This window comes from Bombina bombina, chromosome 6 (assembly GCF_027579735.1).
Source record: "Bombina bombina isolate aBomBom1 chromosome 6, aBomBom1.pri, whole genome shotgun sequence".
In the NCBI taxonomy this organism is placed as follows: domain Eukaryota; kingdom Metazoa; phylum Chordata; class Amphibia; order Anura; family Bombinatoridae; genus Bombina; species Bombina bombina.
In genome coordinates this window covers 52029748-52054301 of record NC_069504.1, presented here as the reverse complement: position 1 = coordinate 52054301, position 24554 = coordinate 52029748, and the positions used below count along the sequence as shown (strand labels likewise).

Sequence of the window (24554 nt, the reverse complement as noted above, 5' to 3'; positions counted from 1 at the left end):
AGTGATCCACCCAGTTCCGCGAACGGAACAGGGGCAAGGGTTTTATTCAAATCTGTTTGTGGTTCCCAAGAAAGAGGGAACTTTCAGACCAATCTTAGACTTAAAAATCTTAAACAAATTCCTAAGGATTCCGTCGTTCAAGATGGAAACCATTCGGACCATCCTACCCATGATCCAAGAGGGTCAATATATGACCACAGTGGACTTAAAGGATGCCTACCTTCACATACCGATTCACAAAGATCATTATCGGTACCTAAGGTTTGCCTTTCTAGACAGGCATTACCAGTTTGTAGCTCTTCCCTTCGGGTTAGCTACGGCCCCGAGAATTTTTACAAAGGTTCTGGGCTCACTTCTGGCGGTACTAAGACCACGAGGCATAGCGGTGGCTCCTTACCTAGACGACATTCTGATACAAGCGTCAAGTTTTCAAAATGCAAAATCTCATACAGAGATAGTTCTAGCATTTCTGAGGTCGCATGGGTGGAAAGTGAACGTGGAGAAGAGTTCTCTGTTACCACTCACAAGGGTCCCTTTTCTAGGGACTCTTATAGATTCTGTAGAGATGAAGATTTACCTGACGGAGTCCAGGTTATCAAAGATTCTCAATGCTTGCCGTGTCCTTCACTCCATTCCAAGCCCATCAGTAGCTCAGTGCATGGAAGTAATCGGCTTAATGGTCGCGGCAATGGACATAGTGCCATTTGCGCGCCTACATCTCAGACCGCTGCAACTATGCATGCTAAGTCAATGGAACAGGGATTACTCAGATCTGTCCCCTTTGCTAAATCTGGACCAGGAGACCAGAGATTCTCTTCTCTGGTGGTTGTCACGGGTTCATCTGTCCAAAGGAATGACTTTTCGCAGACCAGATTGGACGATTGTAACAACAGATGCCAGCCTACTAGGCTGGGGAGCAGTCTGGAACTACCTGAAGGCTCAGGGATCATGGACTCAGGAGGAGAGACTCCTCCCGATATAAACATTCTAGAATTAAGAGCAATATTCAATGCTCTTCTAACTTGGCCTCAGTTAGCAACACTGAGGTTCATCAGATTTCAGTCGGACAACATCACGACTGTGGCTTACATCAATCATCAAGGGGGAACCAGGAGTTCCCTAGCGATGTTGGAAGTCTCGAAGATAATTCGCTGGGCAGAGTCTCACTCTTGCCACCTGTCAGCGATCTACATCCCAGGCGTGGAGAACTGGGAGGCGGATTTCCTAAGTCGACAGACCTTTCATCCGGGGGAGTGGGAACTTCACCCGGAGGTATTTGCTCAACTGATTCGTCGTTGGGGCAAACCGGATCTGGATCTCATGGCATCTCGCCAGAACGCCAAGCTTCCTTGTTACGGATCCAGGTCCAGGGACCCGGGTGCGGTGCTGGTAGATGCACTAGCAGCCTCTTGGGTTTTCAACATAGCTTATGTGTTTCCACCTTTTCCGTTGCTACCTCGACTGATTGCCAGGATCAAACAGGAGAGAGCATCGGTGATTCTGATAGCGCCTGCGTGGCCACGCAGGACCTGGTATGCAGACCTAGTGGACATGATGGCTATTTCCTCGGCTCGAAGAGTCTCTGAGTTATCTGCCTTACATTGTGATTCTCCTTATCTGATCTTTCATTCAGACAAGGTAGTCCTGCGTACTAAACCTGGGTTTTTACCTAAGGTTGTTTCTAACAGGAATATCAATCAAGAGATTGTTGTTCCATCGTTATGTCCTAATCCTTCTTCAAAGAAGGAACGTCTTTTACATAATCTAGACATGGTCCGTGCCCTGAAGTTCTACTTACAGGCAACTAAAGATTTTCGACAAACTTCTTCTCTGTTTGTCGTTTACTCTGGACAGAGGAGAGGTCAAAAGGCTTCGGCTACCTCTCTCTCTTTTTGGCTTTGTAGCATAATACGCTTAGCCTATGAGACTGCTGGACAGCAGCCTCCTGAAAGAATTACAGCTCATTCCACTAGAGCTGTGGCTTCCACCTGGGCCTTTAAGAATGAGGCCTCTGTTGAACAGATTTGCAAGGCTGCAACTTGGTATTCACTTCATACTTTTTCCAAATTTTACAAATTTGACACTTTTGCTTCTTCGGAGGCTGTTTTTGGGAGAAAGGTTCTACAGGCAGTGGTTCCTTCTGTTTAATGTTCCTGCCTTGTCCCTCCCATCATCCGTGTACTTTAGCTTTGGTATTGGTATCCCATAAGTAATGGATGACCCGTGGACTGAACACACTTAACAAGAGAAAACATAATTTATGCTTACCTGATAAATTTATTTCTCTTGTAGTGTGTTCAGTCCACGGCCCGCCCTGTCTTTTTGAGGCAGGTTCTAAATTTTAAATTATAACTCCAGTCACCACTGCACCCTATAGTTTCTCCTTTCTCGTCTTGTTTCGGTCGAATGACTGGATATGACATGTGAGGGGAGGAGCTATATATGGGTGATCCTCTTGCAACTTCCTGTTGGGAAGGAGAATATATCCCATAAGTAATGGATGACCCGTGGATTGAACACACTACAAGAGAAATAAATTTATCAGGTAAGCATAAATTATGTTTTTTCCAAATTTGATACTTTTGCCTCGGCTGAGGCCTGTTTTGGGAGAAAGGTTCTTCAAGCGGTGGTGCCTTCTGTTTAGGTCTGCCTGTCTTGTTCTCCCTCCCTGTTCATTCTGTGTCCTCTAGCTTGGGTATTGGTTCCCACTAGTAATTGAATAACGGTGTGGACTCTCCATATCTTAGGAAAGAAAAACAAAATTTGTTTACCTGATCAATTTCTTTTTTTCTGGATTTGGAGAGTCCACGGCCCCACCCTTTATTAAGACAGTTATTTTTTACTAAACCTCAGGCACCTCTACACCTTTGTGTTATTCCTTTTCCATTTCCCTTCGGTCAAATGACTGGAGATTATGGGTAGGGGAGTGACACTTAACAGCTTTTCTGTGGTGCTCTTTGCCGCCTCCTGCTGGCCTGGAGTGATATTCGCACTAGTAATTGAATGACGACGTGGAGTCTCCATATCCGGAAATAAATACATTTATCAGGTAAGCATAAATTTTGTTATTCCACACAGCAGTTGGCTGCACACTCCAGTGACCTATTTATAACTGTCACTAATTGGCCACAGCAGAGAAGGTAACCTAACATGGCAGCTCCCATTGTTTATAGACACTAAAACTTTACACTTATTTTGTCAATATTTAAACAGCTAATTTCTCCAACATAGGTGTGTCCGGTCCACGGCGTCATCCTTACTTGTGGGATATTCTCTTCCCCAACAGGAAATGGCAAAGAGCCCAGCAAAGCTGGTCACATGATCCCTCCTAGGCTCCGCCTTCCCCAGTCATTCTCTTTGCCGTTGTACAGGCAACATCTCCACGGAGATGGCTTAGAGTTTTTTGGTGTTTAAATGTAGTTTTTATTCTTCAATCAAGAGTTTGTTATTTTAAAATAGTGCTGGTATGTACTATTTACTCTGAAACAGGAAAGAGATGAAGATTTCTGTTTGTAAGAGGAAAATGATTTTAGCAACCGTTACTAAAATCGATGGCTGTTTCCACACAGGACTGTTGAGAGGAATTAACTTCAGTTGGGGGAAACAGTGTGCAGACTTTTGCTGCTTGAGGTATGACACATTTCTAACAAGACTCGGTAATGCTGGAAGCTGTCATTTTCCCTATGGGAACCGGTAAGCCATTTTCTTAGTTTAAGTAAAAGAATAAAGGGCTTCATTAGGGCTTAAAAAACTGGTAGACATTTTTCTGGGCTAAAACGATTGCTTTACTAAGTATATTTGGCAGATTATTACTTTTAATAGTTGTTAAATCTTGGGGATTGTTTTAATAAAAACGGCAGGCACTGTATTGGACACCTTTTTCACTGGGGGCCTTTTCTAGTCATAGACAGAGCCTCATTTTCGCGCCTCTAATGCGCAGTTGTTTTTGGAAAGCATGGCATGCAGATGCATGTGTGAGGAGCTAAGAACCACTGAAAAAGCTTATAGAAGGCATCATTTGGTATCGTATTCCCCTCTGGGCTTGGTTGGGTCTCAGCAAAGCAGATACCTGGGACTGTATAGGGGTTAAATGTAAAAACGGCTCCGGTTCCGTTATTTTAAGGGTTAAAGCTTTCAAATTTGGTGTGCAATACTTTTAAGGCTTTAAGTTACTGTGGTGAAATTTTGGTGAAATTTGAACAATTCCTTCATACTTTTTCACATATTCAGTAATAAAGTGTGTTCAGTTTGAAATTTAAAGGGACAGTAACGGTTTTATTGTAAAACGTTTTTTGTGCTTTGTTGACAAGTTTAAGCCTGTTTAACATGTCTGAACCATCAGATAACGATGTTCTATATGTATGAAAGCCAATGTGTCTCCCCATTTAAATATATGTGATATATTTGTGTCATAATGTCCAAACAAAGTAGGGATAATAATGCCATAGATATGATATTGCCCAAGATGATTCCTCTAATGAGGGGAGTAAGCATGGTACTGCATCATCCCCTTCTGTGTCTACACCAGTTTTGCCCACACAAGAGGCCCCTAGTACATCTAGTGCGCCAATACTTATTACCATACAACAATTAATGGCTGTAATGGATAATTCTATTGCATGCATTTTTTTCCAAAATGCCTACTTATCAGAGAAAGCGTGATTGCTCTGTTTTAAACACTGAAGAGCAAGAGGACGCTGATGATATCTGTTCTGACATACCCTCACACCTATCTGAAGGGGCCAGGAGGGAGGTTTTGTCTGAGGGAGAAATTTCAGATTCAGGGAAAATTTCTCAACAAGCAGAACCTGATATTGTAACTTTTAAATTTCAACATCTCCACGCACTACTTAAGGAGGTATTATCTACTCTGGATGATTGTGACAATTTGGTCATTCCAGAGAAATTAGGTAAGATGGACAAGTTCCTAGAGGTTCCGGTGCCCCCCGATGTTTTTCCTATACCCAAGCGGGTGGCGGACATAGTAAATAAGGAGTGGGAAAGGCCCGGCATACCTTTTGTCCTCCCCCTATATTTAAGAAATTAGTTCCTATAGTCGACCCCAGAAAGGACTTATAGCATACAGTCCCCAAGGTCGAGGGGGCGGTTTCTACTCTAAACAAACGCACTTCTATTCCTATAGAAGATAGTTGTGCTTTCAAGATCCTATGGATTAAAGGTTAGAGGGTTTGCTTAAAAAGATGTTTGTTCAGCAAGGTTACCTTCTACAACCAATTTCATGCATTGTTCCTGTCACTACAGCTGCGTGTTTCTGGTTCGAAGAACTAGAAAAGTCGCTCAATAAAGAATCTTCGTACGAGGAGGTTTTGGACAGAGTTCAAGCTCTTAAATTGGCTAACTCTTTTTTATTTTAGATGCCGCTTTGCAATTAGCTAGATTAGCGGCGAATAATTCAGGGTTTGCTATCGTGGCGCGCAGAGCGCTTTTGCTTAACATCCCTTTCAAGGGTAAAACACTGTTTGGCCCTGACTTGAAAGAGATTATTTCAGACATCACTGGGGGAAAGGGCCACGCCCTTCCTCTGGATAGGTCTTTTAAGGCTAAAAAGAAGCCAAATTTTCGTCCCTTTCGCAGAAACGGACCAGCCTCAAATTCTACACCCTCTAAGCATCTCAAACCAAGCCAGCCTGGAGGCCGATGCAAGGCTGGAACAAGGGTAAGCAGGCCAAGTCACCTGCCACTGCTACCAAAACAGCATGAAGTGTTGGCCCCCGATCTGGGAAGGATCTGGTGGGGGGCAGACTTTCTCTCTTTGCTCAGGCTGGGGCAAGAGATGTTCAGGATCCTTGGGCGCTAGAAATAGTTTCTCAAGGTTATCTCCTGGAATTCAGGGAACTACCCCCAAGGGGAAGGTTCCACGGGTCTCAATTATCTTCGAACAGGCATTCTTACACTGTGTAGAAGACCTGTTAAGCATGGGAGTGATTCATCCTGTTCCATTAGGAGAACAAGGGATGGGTTTTTACTCCAACCTGTTCATAATTCACAAAAAAGAGGGAACATTCAGACCTATTTTAGATCTCAAGATTATAAACAAGTTTCTAAGGGTTTCATCATTCAAAATGGAAACCATTCGAACGATCCTTCCTACCATCCAGGAAGGTCAATTCATGACCACGGTGGACTTAAAGGATGCGTACCTACGTATTCCTATCCACAAGGAACATTTTCGGTTCCTAAGGTTCGCCTTTCTGGACAAGCATTACCTGTGGCACTTCCATTCGGATTAGCCACTGCTCCAAGGATTTTCACAAGGGTATTAGGGTCCCTTCTAGCGGTGCTAAGACCAAGGGGCATTGCAGTAGTACCTTACTTGGACGACATCCTGATTCAAGTGTCGTCTCTATCAAAAGCAAGGGCTCATACGGACATTGTCCTAGCCTTTCTCAGATCTCACAGGTGGAAAGTGAACATAGAAAAAAGTTCTCTGTCCCCGTCAACAAGAGTTCCCTTCTTGAGAACAATAATAGTTTCCTTAGAAATGAAGGTTTTTCTGACAGAGGCCAGAAAATCAAAACTTCTAAGCTCTTGTCAGGTACTTCATTCTGTTCTTCTTCCTTCCATAGCGCAGTCCATGGAAGTAATAGGGTTGATGGTTGCGGCAATGGACATAGTTCCTTTTGCACGAATTCATCTAAGACCATTGCACCTGGGCATGCTCAGACAGTGGAATGGGGATTATACAGACTTGTCTCCGACGATACAAGTAGATCAAATAACCAGAGATTCACTCCGTTGGTGGCTGACCCTGGACAACCTGTCACAGGGAATGAGCTTCCGCAGACCAGAATAGGTCATTGTCACGACCGACGCCAGTCTGGTGGGCTGGGGCGCGGTCTGGGAACCCCTGAAAACTCAGGGTCTATGGTTTCGGGAAGACTCTCTTCTCCCGATAAACATAATGGAACTGAGAGCGATATTCAATGCTCTCAAGGCTTGGCCTCGACTAGCAAAGGCCAAATTCATAAGGTTTCAATCAGTCATCATGACGACTGTTACATATATCAACCATCAGGGGGTAACAAGGAGTTCCCTGGCGATGGAGGAGCATCCGGGGGAGTGGGAACTCCATCTGGAAATCTTTGCCCAAATAACTCAATTATGGGGCATTCCAGACTTGGTTCTGATGGCCTCTCGTCAGAACTTCATGGTCCCTTGTTACGGGTCCAAATCCAGGGATCCCAAGGCGACTCTATTGGATACAATAGTAGCACCTTGGATCTTCAACCTAGCTTATGTATTCCCACCGTTTCCTCTCATTCCCAGGCTGGTAGCCAGGATCAATCTGGAGAGGGCTTCGGTGACCTTGATAGTTCCTGTGTGGCCACGCAGGACTTGGTATGCAGACCTGGTGAATGTGTCATCGGCTCCACCATGGAAGCTACCTTTGAGACAGGACCTTCTTATTCAGGGTCCATTCGAACATCCGAATCTGGTTTTCCTCCAACTGACTGCTTGGAGTTTGAACGCTTGATTTTATCAAAGCGTGGGTTTTCAGATTCTGTAATAGATACTCTTATTCAGGCTAGAAAGCCTGTAACTAGAAAAATTTACCATAATATATGGAAAAAATATATCTGTTGGTGTGAATCTAAAGGATTCCCATGGAACAAGATAAAATTCCTAAGATTCTTTCCTTTCTACAAGAAGGTTTGGAGAAAGGATTTTCTGCGAGTTCTCTGAAGGGACAGATCTCTGCTTTATCTGTTTTACTTCACAAAAGGCTGGCAGCTGTGCCAGACGTTTAAGCGTTTGTTCAGGCTCTGGTTAGAATCAAGCCTGTTTACAGACCTTTGACTCTTCCCTGGAGTCTTAATCTAGTTCTTTCAGTTCTTCAAGGGGTTCCGTTTGAACCCTTACATTCCAAAGATATTAGGTTATTATCTTGGAAAGTTTTGTTTTAGGTTGCAATTTCTTCCGCTAGAAGAGTTTCTGAGTTATCTGCTCTGCAGTGTTCTCCGCCCTATCTGGTCCATGCAGATAAGGTGGTTTTTACGTACTGAGCCTGGTTTTCTTCCGAAGGTTGTTTCCAACAAAAATTTTAACCAGGAGATAGTTGTACCTTCTTTGTGTTACACAATTTGGACCTTGTCCGTGCTCTAAAATTCTATTTAGATGCTACAAAGGATTTCAGACAAACATCTTCCTTGTTTGTTGTTTATTCTGGTAAAAGGAGAGGTCAAAAAGCAACTTCTACCTCTCTATCTTTTTGGCTTAAAAGCATCATCAGATTGGCTTATGAGACTGCCGGACGGCAGCCTCCTGAAAGAATCACAGCTCATTCCACTAGGGCCGTGGCTTCCACATGGGCCTTTAAGAACGAGGCTTCTGTTGATCAGATATGTAAGGCAGCGACTTGGTCTTCACTGCACACTTTTACCAAATTTTACAAATTTGATACTTTTGCTTCTTCTGAGGCTATTTTTGGGAGAAAGGTTTTGCAAACCGTGGTGCCTTCCATCTAGGTGACCTGATTTGCTCCCTCCCATCATCCGTGTCCTAAAGCTTTGGTATTGGTTCCCACAAGTAAGGATGACGCCGTGGACCGGACACACCTATGTTGGAGAAAACAGAATTTATGTTTACCTGATAAATTACTTTCTCCAACAGTGTGTCCGGTCCACGGCCCGCCCTGGTTTTTTAATCAGGTCTGATGATTTATTTTCTTTAACTACAGTCACCACGGTATCATATGATTTCTCCTATGCAAATATTCCTCCTTTACGTCGGTCGAATGACTGGGGAAGGCGGAGCCTAGGAGGGATCATGTGACCAGCTTTGCTGGGCTCTTTGCCATTTCCTGTTGGGGAAGAGAATATCCCACAAGTAAGGATGACGCCGTGGACCGGACACACCGTTGGAGAAAGTAATTTATCAGGTAAACATAAATTCTGTTATAACTACATCTACATGTTATTCTCAGACTAATCCTTTCTTTGAATGCATCATTCTATCTAGCATTTATTTTGTGTTTAATGTCCCTTTAAAAGGGTGTTCCTGTGTCTGCTTGTAATATAATCAACTCATAAGTTGCCTGCCTTGAGTACACTGTTCCTTTAACCATTTTCATGCCAAAATATAAATTTAATGTGCAATTGTTAGACCTGTGCATTTGGAGGTTTCGGATACCTCATAAGAAGGCGGCACTTTGTGCCGGTCAGCTATTTTCAGAGCCAAATTTTTACTTGTGACACAGTAACAGACTAAAATCTGGATTTGCGCAGATTTTAGTGTGTTGCTGTTTCAAAAGTATAGATTCTGCACTGGAAATAGCTGACCAGCATAAAGGGCCTCCGCCTTCAGCATTCGGAGGTGTCCAGGAACCTACGAATGCACTTGGTCTAGTAATTGTTGCTCTTTCCTGTGCATGACAAATATTTTGAGTACAATGTCCCTTTAAGTTTGCTGTTACTCTTTATTCCAGTGGTAAACTGATGTGTACCAATAATGTGTAATAAGTATAGAAGTGTTGAGATGGCTGAGATCACTTTCTTCACAGCTTTACCTACCTGCTTTTACTGTCCTTGCCGCAGTGCACTTTGGTCTATGCTGAGATGCCTTTTGGTTGTAAGAGATTATTTCATAGTACGCATTGCTTTCCTATGGCCTTGCCTATGGTTTGTTTTAGTGATGCACCGAATGGAAATTCTGGACCGAATCCGAAAATCCGGGATACACTTGGCCGAAAACCGAAACTGATACCGAAAATGTATTTTTTCAAATTATTTTCAATTTTTTTTTTTTAGTTTTTTTTTTTTTGCATAATTAGAGCCAATAAAAAAAGCTCACACTTTTATTGAAAGTAACACACTAAAATTGGACAAAAATATCTTAAAACAATAATATGCTACACAATAATTTTACCAAGAAAAAAAAAACCAGGCAAACAATAATGCCATTTTCGGACAAAATGTTTCTGCGACCAAAATTTTGGTGCATCCATACTTAAAACAATTATAAATGTCAATATACTGTATTATTCTTCATTTAGTTCTATGTAACATAATCCTATTTAACAGTTTTTTTTTTTTTTTTTACCAATTATTGTCCTAGAAAACTCATTATATGCAGACCAGTAAGTCAAGTAATAAACTTAAACAGCAGCTCTAGGCTAGCATCCAATTTGAAACATGCTACACAATAATTTTACCGAAAATAACAGGCAAAAAAAACGAAAAACGAAATAGCCAAAAATGCCATTTTCAGCCGAAACTTTCTGCGGCCGAAATTTCGGTGCATCCCTAGTTTGTTTAAACATTTGCTGCCTGTGGTCTCCCAGTCTGTATATTTAAAGCCGCCTGTGTCTGCTGATTATGGTTCTATATGTGTGTTCAGCATTACTTTTACACGTAGTAGTTTTTGTCCCTCTGTCAGTATTAAGATCAGGCTTCTACTAATGATCTATGTGATCTCGTTTTGATTCTGCAGATTCTTCCCCTTTACCCTTGTTAACCTATGCACAATGTTTTTAAAGTTTGCTCTTTTTACTATATTTAAATTTCCTTCTTGCAGCTTCATCTGCAAATAGCCACTATTGTGAGTCGGTCAGAAGTGCTCAGTGCATGTTCTTTTAACAGCTGTTTGCATTGTAGGATTACAATCTCTGGACAATAATAAAGTAATCTTTTGTGCCACAGCATTTTATTATTGCAGTAATGTGTGTTTAACTACACTACAGTACACTACTGAACCTGAACTGAACACACCCTATGCTGCCCCTGACTTGCCTCAGGCATGTTCAGCTTGGGACCACTAGTGCAATAATAAAATATTATCACTTTAGTTGGACTTTGGGCAAGATTTATCAATTTGCGGGCGGACAGGATTAACAAGTTGTGAACCTTTCAGCACTTAATCGCAAATTGTGGGGCCGATGTGTTCCCCATATTTATCATTGCACGACGTGCCATGCCGCACCCCTACCCTCATGCAACCAATTGTTATCAATCACCCGGTCAAATGAATCTGGGGGGGTTTTCATCTGCCAACTCCAGTTTGGCAGAGAGAGTTTAGGAAGTAGCGTTTTAAACCGCTGTTTCATAAATATCAGTTGCAACCGATCATAAAACTTGCCCTTTATTAGCCTTTAGGGGCGTATGTGTTACTGTCAGCGCTTGTGCTGGGTTTCTTCATACACAGGCATACTGTGAGCCAGAGCAAACACTTTAATGTAATCTCCTATTGGTTGTGTAATTATTCAGAGAACTATGTTTTAACAGCTGAACAAGTTTATGTGGCCTGTAAAGGATCATTTTATGTTAATGAAGGGCGTGTTACTGCAGAAGACCTAAGGTTATTTCAGTGTGCTGTTTTTATATTTATACTTTCATTTTTACATATACAAATTCTGGGGAATAAAACTAAAGGAGCTTTCTTATAAATGTAAATAAAATTAACCCTATGTGTTTTGTCACATACGGTAGTCATCGATCTCCCACATGTGCCCCCCGTATCTGCTCACTCGCTGGCTTTTCTGTGCATTCAGTGAGGTCAGCTCTTGCATTAGGGCTGATGTTGCAAGGTCATTTTGGTTCTGTAACTAGTAAAGGGCCACTAAACCCAAAATATTTCTTTCATGATTCAGATAGAGAATATAAATTTAAACAACATAACAATTTATCCTTAGTTGAAGAAAAAGCAATGCACATGGTGAACCAATCACATGAGGCTTCTATGTGCAGCAACCAATCAGCAGCTAGTAAGCATATCTAGATATGCTTTTCATCAAAGAATATCAAGAGAATAAAACAAATTAGATAATATAAGTAAATTAGATGTTTAAAATTGCATTCTCTTTCAAAATCATAAAAGAAAAAATGTGGGTGGCATGTCCCTTTAACTCATTGTCATATTGTAGTCTCATACAGTATACTGCATGCTGAAGCATGCACACGTTATTTCATCATTATAAGAATACCTAATTAGATAAGCTCCGCCTTTAAACTGACAGCAACACGTACACACGCTCAGTTTTTTATTGTTTCTCCAGCTTGTGCTGGAGAGGATGGCTGGAGCGTGCACAGGGAGGGAGAGGGTGGGAACCGCTACACTACAGACAAAAATTACGTTAATAAGTGGGAGAAAGGGGGGGAGGGAATGAATAAAAAAAAAGGATCTAAGGGATCTGGGAGAGGGTTGGACTTGGGGGGAGCTACACTACAGAAAAAATAAAAAATAAATGTATTTTATTCTAAACTGGGGGGGGGAGGGTTAGAGAACTGTTTTGTGGGGGGGGGGAGATCAGTGAGGTTGAGGGCTAAGGGGGTTCCTACACAGCAGCATATGGGTGGGGGAGGGAAGAGAGCTTTTTGGGAGGGAACAGGGGGTGTGATGTGTCAGGTGGGAGGCTGATCTCTACACTAAAGCTATAATTAACCCTGCAAGCTCCCTACAAGCTACCTAATTAAAGGGACAGTCAAGTATAAATTAAACTTTCATTATTCAGATAGGACTTTTAATTTTAATTGACTTTCCAATTTACTTTTATCATCAAATTTGCTTTTTTCTCTTGGTATTCTTAGTTTAAACTAAACATAGGTAGGCTCATATGCTAATTTCTAAGCCTTTGAGGGCTGCCTCTTATCACAGGCTTTTTAAATCTCTTTTCAACACAAAGAGACAGAAAGTACACATGGGCTATATAGATAACACTGTGTTCAGGCACAGAAAGTTATTTAAGATCTAGCACAATACAATGCTAAATGACAGACAATAGATAATAAACAGTCACAGTCATGTGATCAGGGGGCTGGAAGAAGGTTCCTAGATACAAGGTAATCACAGAGGTAAAAAGTACATTAATATAACTGTGTTGGTTATGCAAAACTGGGGAATGAGTAATAAAGGGATTATCTATCTTTTAAAACAATAACAATTCTATGGTTGACTGTCCCTTTAACCCCTTCTCTGCTAGCCATAATACACGTGTGATGCACAGCGGCATTTAGTAGCCTTCTAATTACCAAAAATCAAAGCCATATAGGTCTGCTATTTCTGAACAAAGGGGATCCCAGAGAAGCATTTACAACCATTTGTACCATAATTGCACAAGTCGTTTGTAAATAATTTCAGTGAGAAACCTAAAATTGTGAAAAATGTAACAATTTTTAATTTGACCGCATTTGGCGGGGAAATGGTGGCATGAAATATACCAAGATGGGCCTAGATCAATACTTGGGGTTGTCCACTACGCTAAAGCTAAAATTAACCCTAGAAGCTCCCTACATGCTCCCTAATTAACCCCTTCACTGCTGGGCATATTACATGTGTGGTGCGCAGTGTCATTTAGCGGCCTTCTAATTACCAAAAAGCAACACCAAAGCCATATGTCTGCTATTTCTGAACAAAGGGGATCCCAGAGAAGCCTTTACAACCATTTATGCCATAATTGCACAAGTTGTTTGTAAATAATTTCAGTGAAGTTTGTGAAAAAGTGAACTTTTTCTTTTTTTATTTGATCGCATTTGGCGATGAAATGGTGGCATGAAATATACCAAAAATGGGCCTAGATCAATACTTTGGGATGTCTTCTAAAAAAAAAATATATACATGTCAAGGGATATTCAGGGATTCCTGAAAGATATCAGTGTTCCAATGTAACTAGCGCTCATTTTGAAAAAAAGTGGTTTGGAATTAGCAAAGTGCTACTTGTACTTATTGCCCTATAACTTGCAAAAAAAGCAAAGAACATGTAAACATTGGGTATTTCTAAACTCAGGACAAAATTTAGAAACTATTTAGCATGCGTGTTCTTTGGTGGTTGTAGATGTGTAAGATTTTTGGGGTCAAAGTTAGAAAAATATATTTTATAAATTTTTTATAGTAAATTATAAGATATGATGAAAATAATTGTATCTTTAGAAAGTCCATTTAATTTGCGAGAAAAACGGTTTATAGTATGTGTGGGTACAGTAAATGAGTAAGAGGAAAATTACAGCTAAACACAAACACAGCAAAAATTTAAAAATATCCTTGGTCACAAACGGACAGAAAATGGAAAAGTGCTGTGGTCATTAAGGGTTAAGTGAGGTGAAAATGACTTGACCCTGCAACATTCTGCCCAGTGATTTGCAAAATGTAAATTGTGCTAACAAAGTGACTGTTGAATGATTTTAATGTCTATTTAACAAACACTATTTATGGAATTGAAAGCTAAGAATATCACAGACTTAGTCTTTGTTTTTTATCTACAAGGCAGTTATATAGGTGTTATTTAATTGGTAGAATTTACAACGGGACTAATTTAGAAATAGTTACACAGCATTATACTAACTTACTGTTAGTTTGGTAGGCGTCTACCTGGTAAGGAAAGTACTCGGCTTATGTTTTAGGAAAATTGTACATTTATTTATTTTAAACATTTTTCTCTCTGCAAACAACCAGTGTACACTTGGATTTCTCAACAGGATCCACAACTTTATTTTCAGGTCTTGTGTCTATAAGAACGATCAATCATCAAAGGAAAACCCAAACAAAAGCCTTCAGGAAGAAGAACCCTGCCCGAGATTTGCACACCAGCTGGTATATGATGAGATGCACAAGGTATGTAAGGCTTCCTGTCTGTACAGAATTAGAATGAGGGTTCAACATTTGTTTAATGGAGATTATTTGTTACATGAAATGGACCATAAAATATGTTCAATACATTAACAGCTTTGAAAGATTTTTGTACTTTGATTCCTTAAAGGGACATGAAACCCCCCCCAAAAAAAGTCATGATTCAGATAGATAATACAATTTTAAACGGCTTTCTAATTTACTTCTATTATTTCATTTGTTTCATTCTCTTGATATCATTTGTTGAAGTAGCAGCAATGCACTACTGGTTTCTAACGGAACACATTGGTTAGCCAATATATATGCAGCCTCCAATCAACAGCTAGACCCTAGGTTCTCTGCTGCTCCTGAGCTTGCCTAGATAAACCTTTCAACAAAGGATAACAAGGGAAGAAAGTAAATTAAATAGAAGTAAATTGGAAAGTTGTTTAAAATTGTATGTTCTGTCTGAATCATGAAAAAAAAATGTTGGGTTTCGTGTCCCTTTAATATATGTGAATGAAAAAGCTTACCTGGCCAATTCTATTTTGCACTTTTATGTTCCTTTAACTGTTTGTGACTTTACAGACCATTTTAAATACACGTTTGGTTTTTGAATTTCAATATCAAAACTAAATGTTGTATATCCGTAATTTTGTAAGTATGGTCCATCTTCTTGACAGCATTCAGTTTCTATGTGAAATGATGTAGTTTTGGCTATAGCTTTGCTTCATTTACATAGAAAATAAAGGATTGTGACTACTCTGTAAAACAGGCTTGCTACAGTTTATGGGTTCAGCCACTTATTTGAAAGAGAGAAGGGAGGTTTTTTTTTTAGTGCCGCAGTCAACCCACCTCCCAATAAACCACAATATATAACAAGACTCCGTTTATGGAACAGTGGAGACAATTTGGGGTCTCATACATGTCACCTGTAGGTGATTGGCACAAAAATGACACTCTTCTACCTAATAGTGAGATACTTTGGAGCCACTACCACTTTAAAGAGATATTTAACATTAAATAAATACTATGCATAATGTATACAAAGCAAGGATTAGGCTGATATGTAGGTATAGTTTTAAAATTATATTGATTATTTAAAGGGACAGTCTAGGCCAAAATAAACTTTCATGATTCAGATAGAGCATGTCATTTTAAACAATTTTCTAATTTACCTTTATCACCAATTTTGCTTTGTTCTCTTGGTATTCTTAGTTGAAAGCCTAGGAGGTTCATATGCTAATTTCTTAGACCTTGAAGGCCACCTCTTTTCAGAATGCATTTTAACAGTTTTTCACCACTAGAGGGTGTTCACGTATTTCATATAGATAACACTGTGCTCGTGCACGTGAAGTTATCTGGGTGCAGACACTGATTGGCTAAACTGCAAGTCTGTCAAAAGAACTGAAATAAAGGGGCAGTTTGCAGAGGCTTAGATACAAGATAATCACAGAGGTTAAAAGTATATTAATATAACTGTGTTGGTTATGCAAAACTGGGGAATGAGTAATAAAGGGATTATCTATATTTTAAAACAATAAAAATGCTGGTGTAGACTGTCCCTTTAATGAAGATATAAGTTTGTAAAATTACAAGAAGAGGTAAAAAAATAATGAAAGTGTGTTTTATTTATGTCTTTTTTTTCTAAACATGTTGCAATCTCAAACTGTTTAATGTCTCTTTAAGACCGCGGGCAACACACATGCACAGTGCTCTTCAGGTAGTATCAGATTGCCCTATAAATTGCAATTATTTGCTAGAAAGATGAATGTTTGGGTGCTCTGGTTTCTAAGATACCATGGTAACCTTTTATAAGAACTAAAACAATACAAGTTGTTCCTCTGTTAAATAGAGGAGAGGCCCCTCTTTCAAATGTGAAGTGATGTGCTCAGGTGGCTATCAGGGTGGCAACAGTAATCATAGAACTCTTATGTATATGAAACAAAACCTTATTCAGTGGGGTAGCGTCTTCACTTCTCGCTCTACTTCCTTTATATGGTCCTGTGTCTGTCCAGGTGACTCTCGTAACCGTAACTAATAGCACACAGCATTGGGTCTATTGTGGTCCTTCTGGCAACACTGAAGAGGCCATTACAACCCCTTCACCTTAAATATATGAAAAGTACCACAATTTGGTCATAATGAGTTAATTATCCCCGATCCTGTAAATCAAAAATGGCTAGATATTTTATTCTGACTCAATTTCGTAAATACAGGAGAATTATTCCGGTGTCACCAATGACAATCTATATACTTGCCAGTATGGGTACTAATAAGTCAGCAGAAATGTCAAAATAGTGTATAATGTATTAAATATGCATCAATCTACTTAGTCTGGAAAAATACCTACCTTGTAGAGATTGTTTTCAAAAAAAGGAACTAAAAGTGTCATTGTAGTAATTTAGTGTTCCATCCTAAAGCTTTACCTTTAGGCCTCTCGTTAATACCTTCTCTCCTGAGGCTGTCCATGGTTTGTGGGCACACTTCATATATCTTCTCTAGATCTAACTTGTTTTGTAGTTTTGATTTGGGTTTCTCTAATTCATATTGATTGCACTGACCAAAAAAATACCCATCCTTAGGGCCAGATTACAAGTTGAGCACATGATATCGCTTACACAAAAGCAATGTTTGTGCTCAACTGATTAATACCAGCGCACGCAAATATGCGCTATTACAAGTGAGGTGCAATGCAACCTTGCGCTTGCATTGCACATAAACATTGTGCTCACAAGAGGGCTCTTTCATATGCTCCAATGAAAGCCTAGTTCTCATGCCGTTTGACACGGTATAAGACCTAGCACAGCAATTTTAAATAAATATATAAGGCTGTTGCTTTATCGTTTGCTGGTGCGCTATAAATTAGCGCTCCACTTGTAACCTAGCCCTTAATTGGTAATTTGTTTTGGAATTTATGGAATTGATGTATAGGGTAACGTAGTGTGGTTTTATTTGCTTTTCCTATAAGACATAAAAAGGAACACCTGCTGGTAAGTAAGGTAACTTATAAAGGTCAGATATGCTTCAACCACATTGACTAAAATATACTAAGTCTTTGTAAAAATGATTAAATAATGCAATTTTAATATGGGGTTTTCATTAATGAGTTATAAATAGGGCAGTGTTATTGGCTATGTATAACACAAAAACCACTATCAATATCTATATTTTAGGTCCATTATCTGTTTGGAGGAAACCCAGGAAAGTCCTGCTCTCCGAAGATGAGGTTGGATGACTTCTGGTTATTGAAACTGTGTCGGCCTTCTAAAGAATACTTACTGCGTCACTGTAAATATCTGATCAGAAAACACAGGTACTGCTAGAAATTGGAAAACATAAAGCCTGCTTAGATCTAGTCTGCAGCACCACCTAGTGGTAGTGACATCTAACTATTACCATTTGTTTAATTTGGCCATAAATAGGTTGCAATATGACATTGAACTAGAAAGGATTTCATAGAAAGGCTTAAAAATAAAAAAGGGGATTGGAAGATTTAAAGTGAGAAGAAGTTAAACTAATTTAGTGGGTATGGAAAAGCTTTAGAGGTTATATAATTATATTTATGATCAATATTTGAGTTGTCAAAAAAACATTTCCATCTAAAGGTGGGGAGGGAGAGAGTCCACGGCTTCATTCATTACTATTGGTAATTAAGAACCTGGCCACCAGGAGGAGGCAAATACACCCCGGCCAAAGGCTTAAATACCTCCCCCACTTCTCTCATCCCCCAGTTATTCTTTGCCTTTCCTCACAGGAGGATGGCAGAGGAGTGCCGGAGTTTCGGAGTAGTCTCTTATGGAGGGTAGTACTCTTCCCAGTGGGACTGGTGATTTAAGTAGTCCTGTCAGCCTTTCAGTGAGAGCCTGGATGAAAGTTAGAGTCTGGAAAAGCAGGGAGAGTCTTTCTGCGAAAGCATCCCGATTCATTAACAGCTTCATAAGCAATCGGCATTGACGAGTTTTGTTGCCTGCTTTCTTCACTCAAGTCCATGTCAGGAGCACACTTGAAGGGCCGTGTTCCTGTTCCACGGCGTAGATTCTGGTAAGATCGTTTCATTTTTTATTAATAATGATAACATAGAAGACAGGGTCACAGTGTGGCACCTTTTTATCTTTACAGAATCAAGGGTTAATATTCCTGAAAGAGGGATTATTGAACATGGGGGGTTTATACATGATATTGTTTGTGTCATTGCTGCTTTATGTGTGAGATGAGACTCTGGCAATGTGTGGAACTTTCAGGTTACTTGCGGAAACTTGAGCGGCCATTCTTTGGTGCGTTTTTCCCTAGTGCGGGGGCAGTCCTGCCAAGCATCCATGTGACTGGGTGTGGCTATCTATCCTTCCTGTTGATCTGTGGCGCAGGAGACGTAGCAGTTTCTGTAGTCTGGGTCCTAGGAGGTGGTGAGTGCCTCGGCCATTGGTGGTATAAAGGTGTCTTTTTTTAGTAAATAAAGTTAGTCTAACCAAGCATGCAAGCGATGGAGGACTCTGAAGCGTTGGAAGGCTCTCCTTCCTTAATAAAGTCTCATTCATGTGTTTATTGTGAGGAGGTTCTGGTAGATCAGCCTGCTCAACTATGTTTCACATGCCTTGATAAAGTTACAACATCTAAATGTAAACGGATGTCTAGTACTACTGAGCCGTTCACCTCTGAGGGTTCTTTGTCCCGGGAGGGGCATTCTCTACATTTTTGATTGCACATACAGCGCCCCGGAGTCCAACCGTTGCTCCTTTTGGAGTTTTTCATTGGCCGTCAGACTTTGCGGACCAACTGGAATCGGTGGTTTTGAAAGTGATCCATGCCTTACCATGTTCTGCTAAGCCTTAGAAGAAATTTGGGTAATGATATCTTACAGTGCTCAACCAACTTCCTTATAGCTCCTGGATGATAGGGTATCTAGCTCACCCTAAATAGAACAATATATATAGCAAAATATCCAAGAAGCGCCTAAATGAAGGCAAAGGAAGAGTCTAACAAATTAAACCAATGGAGATGTCACTTTCTATATACTAATCAAACATTTATTAACATATAATTTCAAGTATTAACATAATAATAACATAGATCCATGTAACACATAATATTAAAATACAATTAAGAACAATATAAAAACAATTGACAATTTGGACAATTAAATCCTATCATAAATCAATAATAAATATTACTGTAAAATAAAATATCGCCAGTTAAGGAGATAAACAAATAAGAGTCAGGTGAAATGATCTCTAAATGATGATAATAATTCCAAAGAGTGTGTGATTTAATCCCCTTTATAGTGAAAAAAGTAAAAAAAATCCAGTGGAAAAATGTGAGTAAAAAACAAAAATAGAAATAGCAAATGTTTAATTGATCCTGTGAAAAAATACATTAGAGATCCCCAAAAATGTGAAAAAATAACAAGATATGATAAAAAAAATATCAAAACCAAAAATGTAAATGCGTGATCAAAAATGTGATCAAAAATTGAAGTGAATGTTATAATGGGGTTTAGAATATATATAATATCCAAATATATAGTGTCAGTAACTGATGGTATTTCTTTTTAGTTGAATAACTGTGCTTTTCTCTTGTTAAGTGTATCCAGTCCACGGATCATCCATTACTTGTGGGATATTCTCCTTCCCAACAGGAAGTTGCAAGAGGATCACCCACAGCAGAGCTGCTATATAGCTCCTCCCCTCACTTCCATATCCAGTCATTCTCTTGCAACTCTCAACAAAGATGGAGGTCGTAAGAGGACTGTGGTGTTTTATACTTAGTTTATTTCTTCAATCAAAAGTTTGTTATTTTTAAATGGTACCGGAGTGTACTGTTTATCTCAGGCAGTATTTAGAAGAAGAATCTGCCTGCGTTTTCTATGATCTTAGCAGAAGTAACTAAGATCCTTTGCAGTTCTCACACATTCTGAGGAGTGAGGTAACTTCAGAGGGGGAATGGTGTGCAGGTTTTCCTGCAATACGGTATGTGCAGTTAATATTTCTCTTGTTAAGTGTATCCAGTCCACGGATCATCCATTACTTATGGGATATTAACTCCTCCCCAACAGGAAGTGCAAGAGGATTCACCCAGCAGAGCTGCTATATAGCTCCTCCCCTAACTGCCATTACCAGTCATTCTCTTGCACCCAACGAATAGATAGGATGTGTGAGAGGACTGTGGTGATTATACTTAGTTTCATACCTTCAATCAAAAGTTTGTTATTTTATAATAGCACCGGAGTGTGTTATTCCTTCTCTGGTAGAATTTGAAGAAGAATCTACCTGAGTTTTTCTATGATTTTAGCCGGAGTAGTTAAGATCATATTGCTGTTTCTCGGCCATCTGAGGAGAGGTAAACTTCAGATCAGGGGACAGCGGGCAGATTAATCTGCAAAGAGGTATGTAGCAGCTTATTATTTTCTGACAATGGAATTGATGAGAAAATTCTGCCATACCGATATAATGTAAACTCAGCCTTAAATGCAGTAGCAGCAACTGGTATCAGGCTGTCATGTATGTATATTTTACACTTCAGTATTCTGGGGAATGGCACTTCACTGGAATTATACTGTATGCATAAAACATAAAAAAGCCTAATTTGCAGGGACTAGCAACAGGCTTTTTAATAACACTCAATTTATTAATGTTAAACGTTTTTTGCTGGCATGTAAAATCGTTTAATTTTCTGAGGTACTGGGTGAAAAAATGTTTTGGGCACTATTTTTTTCCACTTGGCAGTCGTTTTATTTAATTTATGACAGTTTACTGATCTCTCTCACTGTTATGTGTGAGGGGGAGGGACCTTTTTTGGTGCTTTTGCTACGCATCAAAAAATTCAGTCAGAAGTTTATTGTCTTCCCTGCATGATCCGGTTCATCTCTCTAAGGCTAGACAGTCTAATTTTCGTTCCTTTCGTAATTTCAAAGCAGGAGCAGCATCAACTTCCTCTGCACCAAAACAGGAAGGAGCTGTTGCTCGCTACAGACAAGGCTGGAGACCTAACCAGTCCTGGAACAAGGGCAAGCAGGACAGGAAACCTGCTGCTGCCCCTAAGACAGCATGAATCGAGGGCCCCCGATCCGGGAACGGATCTAGTGGGGGGCAGACTTTCTCTCTTCGCCCAGGCTTGGGCAAGAGATGTCCAGGATCCCTGGGCGTTAGAGATCATATCTCAGGGATACCTTCTAGACTTCAAATTCTCTCCCCCAAGAGGGAGATTTCATCTGTCAAGGTTGTCAACAAACCAAATAAAGAAAGAGGCGTTTCTACGCTGCGTACAAGATCTTTTATTAATGGGAGTGATCCATCCGGTTCCGCGGTCGGAACAAGGACAAGGGTTTTACTCAAATCTGTTTGTGGTTCCCAAAAAAGAGGGAACTTTCAGGCCAATCTTGGATTTAAAGATCCTAAACAAATTCCTAAGAGTTCCATCGTTCAAAATGGAAACTATTCGGACAATTTTACCCATGATCCAAAAGGGTCAGTACATGACCACAGTGGATTTAAAGGATGCTTACCTTCACATACCGATTCACAAAGATCATTACCGGTATCTAAGGTTTGCCTTTCTAGACAGGCATTACCAGTTTGTAGCTCTTCCATTCGGATTGGCTACGGCTCCGAGAATCTTCACAAAGGTTCTGGGTGCTCTTCTGGCGGTACTAAGACCACGAGGAATTGCGGTAGCTCCGTACCTAGACGACATTCTGATACAAGCTTCAAGCTTTCAAACTGCCAAGTCTCATACAGAGTTAGTACTGGCATTTCTAAGGTCGCATGGATGGAAGGTGAACGAAAAGAAGAGTTCTCTCTTTCCACTCACAAGAGTTCCCTTCTTGGGGACTTTTATAGATTCTGTAGAAATGAAGATTTACCTGACAGAAGACAGGTTAACAAAGCTTCAAAATGCATGCCGTGTCCTTCATTCCATTCAACACCCGTCAGTAGCTCAATGCATGGAGGTGATCGGCTTAATGGTAGCAGCAATGGACATAGTACCCTTTGCACGTCTACATCTCAGACCGCTGCAATTGTGCATGCTAAGTCAGTGGAATGGGGATTACTCAGACTTGTCCCCTACTCTGAATCTGGATCAAGAGACCAGAAATTCTCTTCTATGGTGGCTTTCTCGGCCACATCTGTCCAGGGGGATGCCATTCAGCAGGCCGGACTGGACAATTGTAACAACAGACGCCAGCCTACTAGGTTGGGGCGCTGTCTGGAATTCTCTGAAGGCTCAGGGACAATGGAATCAGGAGGAGAGTCTCCTACCAATAAACATTCTGGAATTGAGAGCAGTTCTCAATGCCCTTCTGGCTTGGCCCCAGTTAACAACTCGGGGGTTCATCAGGTTTCAGTCGGACAACATCACGACTGTAGCTTACATCAACCATCAGGGAGGGACAAGAAGCTCCCTAGCAATGATGGAAGTATCAAAGATAATTCGCTGGGCAGAGTCTCACTCTTGCCACCTGTCAGCAATCCACATCCCGGCAGTGGAGAACTGGGAGGCGGATTTCTTAAGTCGTCAGACTTTTCATCCGGGGGAGTGGGAACTTCATCCGGAGGTCTTTGCCCAAATACTTCGACGTTGGGGCAAACCAGAGATAGATCTCATGGCGTCTCGACAGAACGCCAAGCTTCCTCATTACGGGTCCAGATCCAGGGATCCGGGAGCGGTTCTGATAGATGCTTTGACAGCACCTTGGACCTTCGGGATGGCTTATATGTTTCAACCCTTCCCGATGCTTCCTCGATTGATTGCCAGAATCAAACAGGAGAGAGCATCAGTGATTCTAATAACGCCTGCATGGCCACGCAGGACTTGGTATGCAGATCTAGTGGACATGTCATCCTGTCCACCTTGGTCGCTACCTCTGAAACAGGACCTTCTGATCCAGGGTCCCTTCAAACATCAAAATCTAATTTCTCTGAAGCTGACTGCTTGGAAATTGAACGCTTGATTTTATCAAAATGTGGTTTTTCTGAGTCAGTTATTGATACCTTAATACAGGCTAGGAAGCCTGTTACCAGAAAGATTTACCATAAGATATGGCGCAAATACTTATATTGGTGCGAATCCAAGAGTTACTCATGGAGTAAGGTTAGGATTCCGAGGATATTGTCTTTTCTACAAGAAGGTTTAGAAAAGGGTTTATCCGCTAGTTCCTTAAAGGGACAGATTTCAGCTCTGTCCATTCTTTTACACAAACGTCTGTCAGAAGTTCCGGATGTTCAAGCTTTTTGTCAGGCTTTAGCTAGGATCAAGCCTGTGTTTAAAACTGTTGCTCCACCATGGAGTTTGAACTTAGTTCTTAATGTTTTACAGGGGGTTCCGTTTGAACCCCTTCATTCCATTGATATCAAGTTGTTATCTTGGAAAGTTCTGTTTTTAATGGCGATTTCCTCGGCTCGAAGAGTCTCTGAGTTATCTGCCTTACATTGTGATTCTCCTTATCTGATTTTTCATTCAGACAAGGTAGTTCTGCGTACTAAACCTGGGTTCCTACCTAAGGTGGTCACTAACAGGAATATCAATCAAGAGATTGTGGTTACATCTTTGTGTCCTAATCCTTCTTCGAAAAAGGAACGTCTGCTACACAATCTAGATGTAGTCCGTGCCCTGAAATTTTATCTACAGGCAACTAAGGATTTTCGACAAACGTCTTCCCTGTTTGTCGTTTATTCTGGTCAGAGGAGAGGTCAAAAAGCTTCGGCTACCTCTCTCTCCTTTTGGCTTCGTAGCATAATACGGTTAGCCTATGAGACTGCTGGACAGCAGCCTCCTGAAAGAATTACAGCACATTCTACTAGAGCTGTGGCTTCCACTTGGGCCTTTAAGAATGAGGCTTCTGTTGAACAGATTTGCAAGGCTGCAACTTGGTCTTCTCTTCATACTTTTTCCAAATTTTCCAAATTTGACACTTTTGCTTCTTCGGAGGCTGTTTTTGGGAGAAAGGTTCTTCAGGCAGTGGTTCCTTCCGTATAAAGAGCCTGCCTGTCCCTCCCGTCATC

The 24554-nt window shown here is 40.6% G+C and overlaps 1 protein-coding gene across 3 annotated transcripts in view; it reads left to right on the top strand.

Moving 5' to 3' along the window:
* MKLN1 (muskelin 1) overlaps nt 1-24554 on the top strand; it is a 512658-nt gene that overhangs the window by 420394 nt on the left and 67710 nt on the right. For all 3 annotated transcript variants that reach the window (XM_053716396.1, XM_053716397.1, XM_053716398.1), the window contains 2 exons: nt 14448-14562; nt 17733-17872. In XM_053716396.1, the coding sequence (XP_053572371.1) occupies nt 14448-14562; nt 17733-17872 (255 nt within the window). The remainder of the gene's footprint in view (nt 1-14447; nt 14563-17732; nt 17873-24554) is intronic.